This window comes from Ornithodoros turicata, chromosome 4, assembly GCF_037126465.1.
Source record: "Ornithodoros turicata isolate Travis chromosome 4, ASM3712646v1, whole genome shotgun sequence".
Lineage (NCBI taxonomy): Eukaryota > Metazoa > Arthropoda > Arachnida > Ixodida > Argasidae > Ornithodoros > Ornithodoros turicata.
In genome coordinates, this window is record NC_088204.1 from 80,958,772 (window position 1) to 80,974,007 (window position 15,236).

At 45.2% G+C, this 15,236-nt stretch overlaps 1 protein-coding gene across 1 annotated transcript; it reads left to right on the forward strand.

Annotated features, from left to right (window-relative positions):
* The first annotated feature begins 347 nt into the window (after window positions 1-347).
* Window positions 348-15,177, forward strand: LOC135392097 (uncharacterized). The gene is made up of 29 exons (XM_064622764.1): window positions 348-443; window positions 521-776; window positions 940-1,157; window positions 1,228-1,463; window positions 1,526-1,698; window positions 1,754-1,888; window positions 1,982-2,088; window positions 2,145-2,340; window positions 2,405-2,752; window positions 2,932-3,141; window positions 3,216-3,433; window positions 3,499-3,691; window positions 4,095-4,579; window positions 5,044-5,268; window positions 5,331-5,649; window positions 6,155-6,392; window positions 7,022-7,164; window positions 7,229-7,395; window positions 8,468-8,758; window positions 9,290-9,503; window positions 9,578-9,805; window positions 9,861-10,072; window positions 10,735-10,924; window positions 10,987-11,080; window positions 11,694-11,936; window positions 12,222-12,424; window positions 12,593-12,792; window positions 13,697-13,934; window positions 14,638-15,177. The coding sequence occupies exons 2-29, from the start codon at window positions 569-571 to the stop codon at window positions 14,892-14,894; spliced, it is 6,189 nt and encodes a 2,062-aa protein (XP_064478834.1). The 5' UTR covers window positions 348-443; window positions 521-568; the 3' UTR covers window positions 14,895-15,177.
* Window positions 15,178-15,236: the final 59 nt, after the last annotated feature.

Genomic DNA, 15,236 nt, shown 5'->3' on the forward strand with positions numbered 1-15,236 from the left:
AACAAAATAGAAGCAGGTTGGAAGGGTTGGTAGTCCCGCTTCGTAGGAAGTGAGTAAAACCCACATGAGCACAGTACCGGTTACCGTCGATGACTACCGGTGCCAGATGTCGCTACAGCGAACCTGCGGAAAAGTAACGGCTTATTCTTCGCATTCTCCCATCAAGCATGTTTATTAGCAGGTTATGCACGATACTGCGTTATCTATCCGAAAATCATTACCACCTGCCAACTGATAATGCCCGCGTCGCCAAAACTGCTGAGTCATGCCACGTGCTCGTTGCGGCGCCTCGTATCTTTCCTGATCTTCGTTTTATCTTCCGCCGCAAGGGGACAACAACAAGAAGGGGCAACTTCTACACTTTGAAGAGCAATAAAAAGGAAGAACTACACTTGCCGTGGTTTAGTACGACGCATCGTTCACAGTGGTTCGTAAGGAACGGGGTCTGTGTCACTTCCTCGCAAACGACTCCCTGTCCCTTTGTTCACTATAACCACCAATGTTCTGTTACATCTGACAGAACAAAACCCGGTAACCGACACGGACGAGAAGAGGAACTGTGGCAGTCATGGGCCCTGTCACCTGGACAGCGGGTTGTGTCTTGTTCGTCTTGTGTACGGGATTTTGTCGGCAAGTTTCCTGCGAGGGATTACACTCTGAAGACTACATCAAGCAAAAGGTTGAACACTTTCAAATACGTCTTCACGAAGCCTTCGAAAGGCATCGCTTGCAACGAGCTAGACGTGACGTCGTCTATCCAGGTCTGGACGACAGCGGTAAGTCTTGAATATGTGCTCTGTTCGTTCAGTAAGTGTGGGGTTCACTCTATTTCGACAAGGTTATGTTGCTTATTGGAACCCCCAAAACCATTCAGTTAGGAGTGTTTCCCTTGACCCTGCTCATTCTATATGAGCTCTGACATTCCTGTTCAACGTGCAGTCCTGCAGAAGGAACACTTCCGTATCATCGGGACGCGTCCTGCGGACTTGGGAGTTCACCTGGCCAACGTCTCACACTGGGAACCAATAGATTTTCTCGGGGCAAAGCTTCTGTTTGTAGCAAGCAATAATGGGAAACTGGAATTATTCCGGTGGTCAAACGGGGGATACGTCGCATTCACGGGAACGGAAACTCACGTGGCTACGTCAAAGGCCAAGGTACAGTTAATTTTCAAAAAAATAAAAAAATCAATTTTAGTGTTCATTCTATAACACTTCCGTTTTGTAGACATTTATTCACGGTGATCAACTATGGCTAGTCTGTCTGCATCATCAGTTTGGCAGACTCGAGCACTTCATTAGACTTTACCAACTCGTCGGAAAAACAGTGGTAATGAAACAGACAATCGCTTTGGGTGGAGAGGCAGACATGAGCCTAGTTGGTGGATCGTTGTCTCACTACCTGGTCACCTGCGTCTTCAGGAAGCACTCCGCTTCTGGTGTGTCTTACGAGGGCAACGTCGTGTAAGTATATACACTCTTGCAAACGGTGTGCTTCATTTCAAAGTCTCCGAATGAATGTGCAGGCTGTATGAATGGAAGAACACTCAGTTCGACTCAGTCTCTCAGCACTCTGTAGTGGGCGCTCGTTCTGTCGTGGCCTGGTCCATGGACGGTCCACTGTACGTGGCTGTTGCCCAGCAACGCGACAATGAAGGCGAGCTAGCTATGGGTTCACCAGTTTTCATCTACAACCAGAGTAAGTGGTCTTGTATTCGGAGAAGGAATATGGCTGAAGATCCTTTGCCTTCCAGGACGTGAACATGAGCTCAGCTATGTACAGGTGATCAGGCTTTGGCAAGCGAGTCACGTGAACCACTTTACAGTGGCTGCTGTACATTACCTAACTTTTGCTACCAAGCAAGGGGTACTGGTTTACTGGTATTCAGGTAAATCTCTTTTGTTAAAAAAAGGGGTTGACATTGCAGCACACAAGCATGGCAAGTGCCTCAATGGCGTACATCTGCGATTTCATTGCGCAGGTGATCAATTTTTGGAATGGCAGACACTTTTAGGAACAGAAGATGCTGAATACGTTGAGGTGTTTAATCTGCCCAATGGTGAAGCTGCAATCGCTGTTGTCCGTCAGGTAGCTGTCTAAATACAGGCTGAATTTAGCGATTAAAAATGCAAATTTCCTTGCAGGAGGAAGTAATGTTCTTTTCTGAGACGGAAATGGCAACTTACAACAGGAGTACCACAACACGAGTATCCGGTACAGCAATAACGAAGGTAGCATTCCAATACCTTCATGGAAATTACTACCTCTTTGCAACGTACTCTCCTGAAAAAATGGCAAAGTACTCTCCCATGCAACTTGTTCTTGAAAAGTACACTTCAGGTGGGTTTCTGACTGTGTGCATCTTGAATATGCATACTCAGGACCACTGCATTTGATATTTCAGTACCGTTCACAAAGAAGGATCCACTGTTGCGGTGCCTACACGACCTGGAAACTTTGCTCTCACGCCGACAAAAGCACATAGACAAGTTGGCAGCCAACATTGGACGGGTCTGGACCTCTGACAAACCTCGTCCCCTGGCTACGGACCTCTTGGTGGTGAATGGCCAAGTTAAGGTCCTGGGGGCCCTTTCTGCTCCCCAAGGGGTTCTCCTGCCTGGAGCCCAACGCGTGCCCCAGGTGACCCCCTCAGGTTTAGCTCAACAGCTGCAAGAGGCTGGCAACACAGTCTCCAGGATTGAAGATGGGTTGAAGAATGTGGTGTTCAAGTCCCTGCCACAGACTATCAAAGGTGGGGGGGGAGCTCTTGATTCCTTGACTTCTGCTTCCACTAACGTTCATTTTGTCATTTATGCCTGCGTGCCAGTTAGACTGGATGGTGGCTTTACTCTGGGTGGTTCAGTTCATTGGTTTATTCCACTTATCCTAAATGTTAAGATATGTTCATAACCCAGGTCTTCTTCTTTGCAGGCAATCTGAGATTTACAAAGCCTGTGTCCTCATCGGTGCTGCACATGAACAACTTCCATAGTGGCACCCTCAATGGTGTACCCTTGGCTCGGCTCTCTGATGGGACTCTGAAGACAAGAGGCAACCAGGTTCTCAACCATCCAGTCACGTTCAGTGGATTGAGTGCCGATAACCTCTTTTCAGACTCTGTTAATGGTGTCAACATATCTGGTACGTGTATCCCTAGCACATCTGCCGTTGAGGTAAAGTTTGTGCCTATCTCAAGATACCCTATCCCTCCGCAGATGTCATGATGACTAACAAAGACCAGGTCGTTAAAGGATCTTTCAAGCTCAGCCACATAGCACTGTCGGATCTTGTCGTGGAAAAGGGGCACGCTATAAATGGCATTCGACCGGATCAAATTGTGACTACAAACACTCCCCAACTAATCTCTGGTCACAAGACATTCAAGAAACTCAATGTTATTCGAAACTTGAGTGTAAAAACTACAACTAATGGGGTAAGTACAAGCAATTCAGAGACTTAAAACTGGAAGTTCCCATCTCATTACTTCGTAAATTGCAGAAAGACCTGTCAGAATTTGCCAAGACACTGGTGCCTCTGAACGGCAATTCTCACATCACAGGGCACTGGCGTTTCACCGCACCCATTACTGTCATTCGTGGGCTCAATTTAAAACTGCCAATCAATGGAATCTTCAGCATTCCAAAGCTGGTCAGCGAAGCAGTCGACATTGGCAGTACGCAAGTGATAAGTGGTAAATATACTTGCTGTAGTCTTGTGTGTACCTGCTGCAGGTATCCCTATGGCATTGGAAGCAAACCGTTGACAGAGCTTTCACGAAGGAGGCTCATAACATATGCACATCATGCCTGGTTTCACGTGACAGTGAGACATGCCTTGACGTGTTTTGCAAACTGGATATGCTTTTAATTCCATAGAAAAAAATCAACTGTAGCTCATTGGGAAGTCAGTTGTTTGTATGTAGCGACCACTGTTGTGACGTTTCAGTTATTGTGCACTGGCTCATTGAAAGGGTGCTGCATATCTTCATTGCCTCCTCATTTGCTGGGTCCTCAATGCTATAATGCCAACATGTTGGTGTGGCTCAAGGTCCTGCATGGGATGGGGTAATTAATGTAGTCTGTTAAACTGTTCAGGTGCAAAGACCTACAAGGTTCCAGTACACTTCCATGGGAATGTTGATGTCTCTGGGTCTTTCAATGGCATCAGGGTCTCCCGAGACTTGGTAACTCTCAACACTGAGCAAAACATCGAGGGCACCTGGACATTCAGGGACGCGGTACACTTCAAGAAAAACTTGGACACAAAGCTCGTAAATGGAATAGACATCCTGAAAGAAGCCGTACTGCGGAACAGGAAGAACCTGCAGATCGTTTATGGGAAGAAGACATTCTTGCAAGACATGGGCGTGAATGGTGGCATTGGTATGACGAGGTGGAGCACGATCGACGGCGTCGACCCCTCGGAATTTGTGAGGGGCACTGGAGCAGTGACTGTCTACGAAGGTCCTGTGACTATCGGTAACATGGTTGTTCAGAAAGATGTCATCGCTGAGAAAGGAATAAACGACAAGATTCTCCGCGACCTGCGAAACCTCATCTGGCTCAAGTCCGTGGACCAGGCAAGTTTTACGTACTGTAGCTGTAGTGTGTTCTCGTACAGTGTGTACACGATATCTGCGGTGACCTGAAAGGGATTTTAGGATTAGATTACATTGTGGCCTGACTTCTGACATTGTGGATAATGTTCGGGATTCTGTTAGGACCATAGTCCATTCAAAAAGACAAATGTGGGAACTGGGGGAGAAGCTATTTAGTCTTCACTGCATGTTCAAATCATGTTCCGTGATGTTAATCATGTCCTTACAGGTGATTACGGACAAGGTTATGGCATTCAATGCAATTCCATTACTCTCAAGTAGTCTCTGTTGAAAAGTGCCATTTTTTTTTTTTTTTTTTTTATGGTGCCCAGGTGCTTCCACCTGAGTACCTCAAGTACCTGAGATCCTCCTAAACTGAATGTAACCCATGTGAGCAATTTCAAAGTGTGCCTCCTGATGAAGCTTGCATCGTTTTTAATTTTCAGGAAATCAAGGTTCCAGTTAAGTTTAACAGGGTACACTTGGAAGGGGATCTAGACACAGAAACTGTGAATGGTGTGAACCTAGACACTGATCTTGCGAAAACATTTGGGGACGAAGTCTGGAGCGGGCCTGTCACTTTCAAGGACAGCATATATGTTCGTGGCCCAGTCGACTTTGCTCCGGGTGTCAAAATAAATGGAGTCGACCTATCGGAGATATCCAAGCTGGTAAGTTTTTTTCATGCACCACAAGTTTGTTTGTCAACACTTCACCTGCTTATCTTTCCCAGGTAACACAGGCTCATCGCAACAGTGTTATCCACGGCAACATCACTTTCCCGTCACTCATCGCGGAGCACGACATCCACTGCGAGAAAGTGAACGGATTTCGCCTGGCACAGCAGTTCATGCTGGTCAACGCGGAACAGGTGGTTTCGGGAACGCAGAGTTTCAAGAAGCCCATCTCTGTCAAGCACCTCTCGGCAGATTTTGCAGATCCTGTAATGCTCAATGGTGTGAAACTACGTCCATTCCTCAACGAGGTTGTCCTTCGAGATGGGCCCCATCTGCAGCCAGTATCTAACAAGAATTTTGTGGGTGGAATTCATGGTAAGTGTTCATTGAAATCGGCAAATGCAGTTGATAGCCTTGGCATTTGCAAATATTCGCCTTGGAAGCACTGGTTTCTTCTTGGTTTTCTAGGTGTATTTAGGTACAACATCTTGCAGTATTGGTCTAATTTTCAAGATTTTTAAAGATTATGCATCGTATCAAGTTTTTGAAATCTAGTTTCATTAAGCAGTATGGCGTGACAGTCATTATCTAAAACTTTATGGTAGAATTTATGGATTTTAGCCGGAGGAAGCAATAGCATGTTTTGGCCAGGTGGCAAAAACATTTGTGTACATATTTTGCAGCAATAGACGTTTGGATTTCAAAATTTAAATTCGAGTAATTTAAATGTAAAATAAGCCCTCCAACTCAAGCCTGCGATACAATCGTGTTGCCTGTGTAGTGGGCACTGGCTCTGCTTTCCTTGTAACATCATTGATTACACTGATACACATTTAATCGGTGGCTGACCCCTCTGCATGACGTGTGAATTTTCCCCCAGCTGACCACGTTCGAGCAGCAGGCAGTATCGACGGAGTTAACGTGGATCAAATGCTCCGCAGCGTTGTCCTGCTGAACGTTCCTCAAACCATCAAGGGACCAAAGCAGTTCCTGAATCCGCTTGTTCTGGATGCTCTGCTTACGGATCATGTGAATGGAATAAACATAAAGGAACGAGTGGCCAAAGTCATTCGGAGGGATGTCAAAGGAGTGGTGACTGGGAAGAAATATGTGAAAGGGTAAGGTGATCTCTAGGAATTTCGTTCGTTCGTGAGATACAGTGTAAAATCTCTGCTACATGCTAAATGGCTGGCTATTAATGCCACATGGCTGATTTCATCTTCAGGGGAAACAATAACAAGAACAATTCGCTTTGCTACAATAAGAGAGAAAATACAGAAACTATTCAGTTTCATGTCCCAATTTTCGTGAATCAGCGGGAACACATATTTGCGCTTGCTAAACTTCGTGAATTCTGGACACTACCATTTGTGATGAGCCAGTACTGCATTGGATAAAAATGATATTGCACATAGCTGTGCTGCAAAACAGTTTAACGGCTTACTAGTAATCTGGGCTGCAAACTGAAAATAAAGCTCGCGACTGCAGCATAGTTTTTGAAATGTCAAGATGTTGAGGGTTTTACAGTTATTGGTTGCGAAACCAAAGTAGCAAGCAAATGAGTGCAACAATTTATTTGCAATTCAGAGATAAACGGGGAGACAACTGCAGCTCTACAAGAGTCCTTGCACTGCATAACTAACATTCACGAGGCAATGTGTCTGGTGTATTGGGAACTAGGACAGTACGTTTGCAATGGCATCAACAGAAAGCAGGATCCCCTCAAACTGCTCCTTGTTCTTTGTAGCCGTGTCCTCGTTCATGGTAACATAAACACACGAGGTCTCATCAACGGGTTGGACATCAAGGATGTTTATGCCAGGGCCCTGTCGAAAACTCGCGAAAACCTCATCACTGCACCTATGACTTTCATGGGAGGCATAGAAGCGGGTCAGTGAACCACATCTCTAAACGCTGCATTGCATTCTGATGTTTCGTATTGCATCATTTCCAGGCATGCTCCAGTTGTACGAACCAGCCAAACTGGATGGCGTGTCTCTGGCCAATGTCATTCCACTGAGAGAAAGTTCAAAACTTCTCGGAAATGTGGTGTTCAGGAATTTGCTTTCGGACGGTCATATCAAGATCCGTGGCTTGCTCAACGGCTGCAATATCACAAAGGTCAGGAATGCTAGCCTTTTAACTTTGGGTTATTGTGGCTGTTGATTCTAATGCAGTGATGTTCTCTAGTGTGTGCAAAAATATGGACATGATGCATGTTGCTATGTTATACCCGTCACACGGGCAGTCTTCAATGATCATTGAAACCAATGACCAATGAAAATGCGTGTAGTGACACCAAGTGTGTGACGTGTCAACTTCCCAAAGAGTATTGGATTCACCGTTCTGTCGACAGGTTGACACGTTGCACGCTAGGTGGCGCTACACGCACTTTCAATGATTGGTTTTAATGACCATTGAAGACTGCCCGTGTGACAGGGGGTATTAGTTAAATAACTCCCAGACCATCGGCATAGCAGAGTGGGTAAGTGTCCATTTGCTGGTTGAAGTCAAGGTCGTTCGGAAGATTGGGTGGTGGTGGGTTCGAATGCTGCCCTGGGCAGTGCTGTCGAAGGGTTTCCCTGGGTTTTCTTGCAGATTTTCCAGACCAATGTTGGCACAGTTCTCTGAAGTCTGCCCTGTACGCATACTAGCCCCCCCCCCCCCCCCTGTCCCCCTCTCCATCTGTCAGTGTCTGTACGATGTTCGTAGCCACAGCTCATTCATGGCACCAATGTGGAATATAACTGCAGAAATATGCAGTACGGTATCTTCTCGTTTTACGCACCGGTAGTCGAGAAATGCGCACATGATAGTCGCGGCAGACAAGGGAGTCTATACCTGCAAGTGTCTTTAGCTGTGAAGCTAAGGCTATTTGCTGACTAGGTACATGCTTCTCTGAAACAGAAGCTCTGAACTACAGGGTGTCCAAAATTAAGCTTTCACTAGCACTTTATAAATAGGCAAAAAAAAAAAAAAACTGGTGCTACTTTTTCCGTTTCTTACACAAGTAGTGTAAAGTTATCATCCGGTTTCCTGTCATCGCTGCGTTTGCGTAGCGCTCGTGAAAGCTTAATTTTGAATACCCTGTATATTGCTAAGCATTTCCACACTGTTCTTCCATAACACCTTGTATCCTTTTTGCTGTCAGACCCACTGCCATTCATTAAATGAAGTGATGCTTATATTGCAGCTCTATGAAGAAGCCATTTATCTGAATGGCGACAAGCAGACCCTGGGGGGCGACACCAGTTTTTCCAAACTATTCATCCGAGGCAACGTTCATATGCTGGGTCCAGTCAACAACGTATCGCTCAACAATCTCCTTGGCAGTCTCGTCAACAAATACAGCCCACAAGTCATCACTGGGCCCTTGACTTTCAGTGACAAGGTCTCTGTGGAGAGATTGACATTGAAAGGTCCAATCAATGGACTCAATCTCGAAAGTGTGCTTGCAGATGCAGTCACAAAATCCACTATCCAAGTAAGTTTCTTGCAGTGCTGTATGTAACACCATTCCAGTCATTCAAACCTTTTTCGATATCGAAGAGCAGATACTTCTAAAAATCGTATCAGGGAAAAGTATGTTTGTTGCAAATTTATAACTATCTCCGTATCGTTATATTTTTTTAGTGCCCACACCCTTTCTTCATTGGTCACATTTGTGACTGAATACTTTGAGTGACAGCTACTGCTAGAGGTCGACTCAAGTGTCTTCTCCATGTAAAACATTCTTTTTTGTTGCAAAACAGTGTTCACCCAATTTGCTATTATCCAAACTGAGCGAGCTGGATAAGAAAGATTTCGATGTTGCGTATGGCGTTCATGGAACGTCTTCGTATTTTCAGCAGAAGTATCTGGTAAAGTGTTGTGTTACTCTTCTTTGTTGTAGCAGTACTCTGTTACATTAAAAAGGAAGTATCTATATCGGTACTTTGCTACCTTTTATCCAAGTAATGAGTATCTCTCTTCTCTCTCTAAAACATCCTACATTTGGGCATTTCCTCCTTTGCAGACCATCAAGGGAGCCAAAACTTTCACTGGCCCACATGCCCTGGAAGTGACACAAGTTCTGAATGTTCATAATGATGTTCACTCTCACGGCCCTGTGGGGGGAATTAAAATTGAAGACCTGAATACCGTGGTGACCACACATGGGCAGCAGGAAGTCGGCGGAAAGAAAACCGTCCTCGGCGGTGTTCACGTGACTGGAGACGTTCATGTTAAAGGTAGTCACCGCCGTTCTGGCTTTCCCTAATTCCCCAATCGTTCCCTTCCCTAAATGCACACTCCGCTCCTGCAGGGACCCTCAACGGACTGCACGTCCCGCAAGATTTAGTCCTGTCGGACATTCCGGAACGCATTCCCGGGAAGACCATCTTATCCGGTCCGTCCGCCATTCGCGGTAACCTGAACGTCAACAAAGTAAACGACTTAGACCTGAACACACTGCTCAGAGACCGATTAAAGTTGGACGGCGACCAGAATCTGCGTTCGAAACTAGTGTTTGAAGATGACATTGCCGTCAAAGGTATGTCTGATGCCAGAAATGTTCCTTGTCATCCTTGCCGGTTATTCCTCTGCAGGAAACTTTGCAGCGCAGAAGCTGAATGATATTCCGAGAGAGGCCATAGTCACGCAGACAGGTCGTCACACTTTGCGTGGTACAAAGACCTTCACCAAGCCTATTGAGGTTCAAGGGAACTTGAAGGTCGTCACCATCAACAGAATTAATGTGACCAATCTATCGAAGGACGTTGTCTACTTGAACAGGCCACAGGACATTCCACAGACGACAGTAAGACGTCAAAATCTTTTGCAGTGTTTTCCTGCTGTGTGCTACTTGCAATTCATTGTTTGTGGGCGTAGTTCAGGGTGTCCGCAATAAATTTTTGGCTGCAGCGTATTGTGCAAGGATGACAATTGCAGCTGCAGCTTGTCCTTGATCTGCATACTCTCTGAAAATCCCTTGTCCTCGGAGCGCACGAGTAATGTTGGTGTTGCCCTGCCATTTATGGCACATTCCATTGAAACAGTTGAGTCAAAAGCCATTAGCAGAGCTGGGGCAAAACATGTGCTCCAAGTATAATACTGCATCACTATCAAGTGCCGATCGTACCCACTTGATGCGGTGACAACAATGACGGGACAATTCGGCAATAACAGAGGTACCAGTTGACTAAAGACCCCCTAATCTCGGCCCTCTTCTCAGGCCCTCAAACGAAAGTATTATTACCCAGTTGTGATAACTTTGGTTAACCACTTCCTGCATTTTCGAGGTCGAGGGCCCCTAAGACTCCTGATGCTGGACTGACACACTGCGGTACCAGAAATTTAAGGTTCCGCAAATAATTGCCCGACCCTGGCTCCTGATAAATTTGCGAATTATTGAGCTCTCGAATTTAGCCACTTGTACAGCATTTGATAGAGGGGCCATACAAATTAATGCTTGTCTTTCAGACTTTCTCAGCCCCTATTGAGGTAGTGGGTGATATGAAGGTCACAACCACAGTGAACGGAGTTGACCTCAGGGGATTGAAAGCAAGCTTAGAGGCCAGCAAACAGGCATGGATGGGACAAGCTAATGGAATTGTACAAACTGTAACGAACCAAGGAAATGTGTTGAAGAAGCAGTACGAGTATTATCTAGGTATGAACCCTACTGCTTGTCTTTCCACCATTTGTACAGTAATTGCTTTTTTTTTTCTGCAGCACAAGCAACAGCATTTGTGTACTTTGAGCTGTTCCAAACTCTCAATATACCATCGACAAGGTTGCTGACATCACCTGTACACCGTTCTGCCGAGTAAGTTTATCAATACAAAGTCGTAACGAAGCAGGAATGGATGAAAGACTGTTTACGCGTTAATCTATACACTGGAGGACACATTGGGATGCTTAACACTTGTACGAAATTGGCTGTATTCTTCTTCTTTGTATCGAATGAAGCCAATGCCCCTTTCGCCTTCTCGAATGGCGTACACCCCTTGCTAAAGCCTGGATGGTCAAATCTGGAAACTAGTCTATGAAACAAATACGTATCGCTAAGTTCTCAGCCGAAATCTACGTGGCTAATTTTTTTCGTCCAGAGAGGGAATTCCTGCGTACTCTCAACATCCGGCCATTGCTCCTGTCATGTATTCCGTTGAATAAGTCAAACTACACCATTCTTTCGTGTGATTTTCACACACCTGTGATTCAAACATTCTGAAACCACTTTTCGGTGCTCCATACGTCGTTGACAAGAGTTCGATGTCCGCCACGCCTGCGGTATTTCTTCACGATGAGGACTCGTAGCGTAGACCTGGAAACTCTTTACACTGCCGTGAAACGTATTCTTGGAACGTTGCCAAATGCCTATTCCATCACTTACAAATGGCAGTTTCTTGACTGTTGCCGTCCACTATCTATCTTGAAAGGGTTCCATGGAACACACTGCCAGCTACTACGGCTACGGTCTGGACAGCCTGGCACACACGTTGCAAGAACAACGATGACTGTTGCAGAGAGTACTCCACGGAGTTCCTGGAGGTCAAACCAGATGGACAATTGGCGAAGTCGTCCGTTGTTCTGCAACGACGCTACTTCCCCTTCCTGTTTCAACAAGGGTCTCACCAGGGAGGATTCATGGTATGGACAAATACAACCTCTCACAGAAAAAGGTATGTACAAGCTTGTTATTGGTATCTAAAAAAAAAGTGCCGTGGTACAATACCATGCTCTAAGAGATTCCCTTTCAAGGGTGCTTGAAAGCACAAGTATACGGTATGCAATATTAGTCTCGTGTTCGTGGTTTATAATAAAAAGACAGCCTAAAGTTCAAGGTTGCTTTCCTTTATACTTGCCCCCAATCTGAGGACTTGAAGAAACTTGTCTGTTCAAAAAAAGTCTTCCGAGGATCTTTTCATATCTCCAGACTTCTTTTCAAAAACTTGCTTGCCTTTCAGTTGTGAATATCCTGGCAACGAGGAATTAGTCGTAACTACGGTCCAAGGCGCTTCTGACCCGTCCTGCGATCGAAACACCCGCACGGAGTTTAGAGCTGCGGACTACCCGTTCGTAAGCGACGTCAGGTTCTTTGAGTTCCAGGGGGAAGCTTATCTGGTTGTCGCTAGCTCATTCAGCAAGTTTGTTCCTTCTTCAGCGAACGGTACGGCTCTCTCATCTCTGCACATTTCTGCACATTATTGCAACATTTTTCACCTCTTGTTTGTCATGGAAAAGGCAGGAAATGCATGATGCCGCGACTTGTCTTCAACACACATCAAAATCTCTGGGAACAGCATGACCTTAAGGGGGTGATATCTCTCGGATGCAGGCGGACAAGTGGACGTGTTCCGCCATGTCGCGGATCACCACCACTGGGTGAAGCTGCAGACGCTGAATACGACAGCTGCCGTATCGCTCGACGTCGCAGAGGTCTCTGGGACCGTACTCTTGTCGGTTGCCAGTCGACAGAAAAGGGGGCCAATTCCGATGAAGTCTTCGGTCTACAAATGGAGTAAAGTCCACCAAGGGGTAAGTGTTTCTTCAGTAACAAAGGCAGCTGCCACTGGAGAGTTATGCCTGAGGGAAATGCTTTCTGAATGGCTTTTTGAGGGGTCGGGGAAATGTTCCTGGCTTGTGAGGGGGGGAGGGTTGTCAAAGAAAATTTGAGCAATTTTTTTTGCATATATACACGAAATCTTCATACTATTACTTTAGTTCTTTGTTTGTTAATTTTGGAGCGTAGAATTATGCATGACACTACAAAGTTTTCAACGCCTAGCTTCTCTAAAGGGGTTGTGAGATAAGATACCCTGGATAAATGCAAAAGATGGTTGCATCCACATGATCCTGCATTCAAAGTGTTATAGCAAAAGGAGTAATGGACACGCCGAAAATAGGACATCCCTACCAGTGAGGTGTAAGTAGGAGAGGTCACATGCTTACAAAAACCAATGGCAGAGGTCCTCTGATGTCTGAGCCGGATGTGGAAGTTTACCTTTCCAACTACAATATGTACAAAAATAATTCCTTTTCCTCAATACTTTTGTATGCGATACAATATGCACATGGTGTGATCACAATACATATCATTAAGCACTGGGAAGTGATGCAATTTCCTCAAATTTTATAGCTCTTTTCATCGAACTAACAAGTCCTACGCAGGGGCCACGCCTCCTAAGCACAGTGCAGTCTGCAACTCTAGCGTTGGCGCTTCTTTGAGTAACGAGATGCCGCAAAACAGTAATTTTCGTTAGATGGAGACTAACATGTATGGAAATTTCGATGTGGAAGCATGTCTATCGCAGCAACAAATTCCCTACCTAGCTATCCAAGTGCTTCGAATTTACTTGTCTCAACCTCTACCAGCTATTCGCAAAGATTCATTTCATTTAATAACTTTACTGCGCACAACTGTACTTTTTTGATCGTGCAGTTCACCCTGCTGTCTGAAGTGGCAACATCCATGCCAAGTTCTACCCTGTTTGTTCGTGTGGGTCAAGATGTGGCCTGTGTCTTTGCTAACGAGAAAGCCGCGCTGCAGCAGGATCGCGGCTGGGTGATCGCGCATACGGAGCCAGCCTCTGTTTACAAGTTTACGCACAACACTCTGCAACTTCTGCAGAACATTCCCATGTATGGTGTCAACTGTATGGAGAAGTTTTACTTGGCTGGTGAGTAAATGTTCGTATTCGTAGAGTTATCCTCTAACAATCGTCTTTCCAAGGAGAGACAAGCTGCAAAGTGGGACACTCTAAATGCACTGTCCTTACTGTTGTACTAACGAAGCTGCACTGATATAAGTGTCCCACTGTGGGTGCATTCTAGGTAGTGAAATCATGTCGTGTCACTGGCAGCAGCTGACGAGGTGTGCAGACCTATTGAATTCAAACGTTTTTTTATTAATGGGCAAAGAAATAGGTTATTTTTAAAGGAATGTGGCGATGCACATTATGTGCACCAATACACCACGCTTTTGTGACCACTTCTGCTGCACGATTGCCTGCTGCCGTTCTGCTGCCGATGCTTCTTTATAACCCCCATTGGCCAATGTGAGCAATGGCATTTTTCGTAGATGCAACGACAAACTGCAGCACTAAGTACAATAATACTTGTTGCAGGATGCTTATTCGAACACCAACGTTCACGAGAGAACAAGTTGTTTTTAGTCTCTACGCAGAGTTTAAATCTTCAGATATATTTTCACACTTGTCTGTTGGAAAAGTTGGAACCTCTGCCATATATAGCATGTCCTGCTCAGTGCAACACGTTGGAAATATTTCAGTGTCTCACTTGAGTTTTTTTGTCTTTTTTTTCACCACAAGCCATGTGTACTTTTTGCATTAGCTTTTTTAACTTTTTGTATCCAATCCACAGGAGATTCATTCCTCGTGCTGGGCAGTATGCACCTCAAGGCAGTGTCTGTCTATCGCTGGCGCGGCTACAGCAAGTTTGAAGCGGTACAAACCATATCCGTATCTCCGGTACACTTGCACGTGTACCGGTCTCATACCGGCAACACGTTGCTGACAGTCTCTACGCAGTGTGGCAGAACAAAAGTGCTTCGTGCTGTTATTCAGGGACGTTGCGACGTCGAAGACCCGCGTCTCCGCCATCTAGTTGGGCGGGCTTGAGTGCATTGTTTACTATTAACTACTTTTTACAATGGTTACGGTTACTTTTTAATTACGTTTATAATAGCACTGTTTTAAAAGCTTGTTCAGCGTGGCTGAATGTTGTTACAAAGTTGCTGAAAGTGAAATTTATGGTCTAACTTTTGGACTAAAAATAAAAGTCTTGCATATCCCGTGCAGAGTATTTGTCTTTGTTGCATTCTGGACTATTTATTTATGCAAAAATAGTATGCTCCACACTATATGTTATGTCTCCAGGAAATAAAATTAATGTAGAATTAAACTTGCACTGTCACATTTGTTTTATTAATTAATTGAGCCCCATAAGAAAGGTTGTGGTCT

Bases quoted from the DNA above. Each gene is read 5' to 3' on its own strand.
- LOC135392097 (XM_064622764.1), top strand. From the start codon at position 569: ATGGGCCCTGTCACCTGGACAGCGGGTTGTGTCTTGTTCGTCTTGTGT. The intron at 1,464-1,525 runs GTAAGTATATAC...ATGAATGTGCAG, and splicing joins TCTTACGAGGGCAACGTCGT to GCTGTATGAATGGAAGAACA. The intron at 11,937-12,221 runs GTATGTACAAGC...CTTGCCTTTCAG, and splicing joins ACAACCTCTCACAGAAAAAG to TTGTGAATATCCTGGCAACG.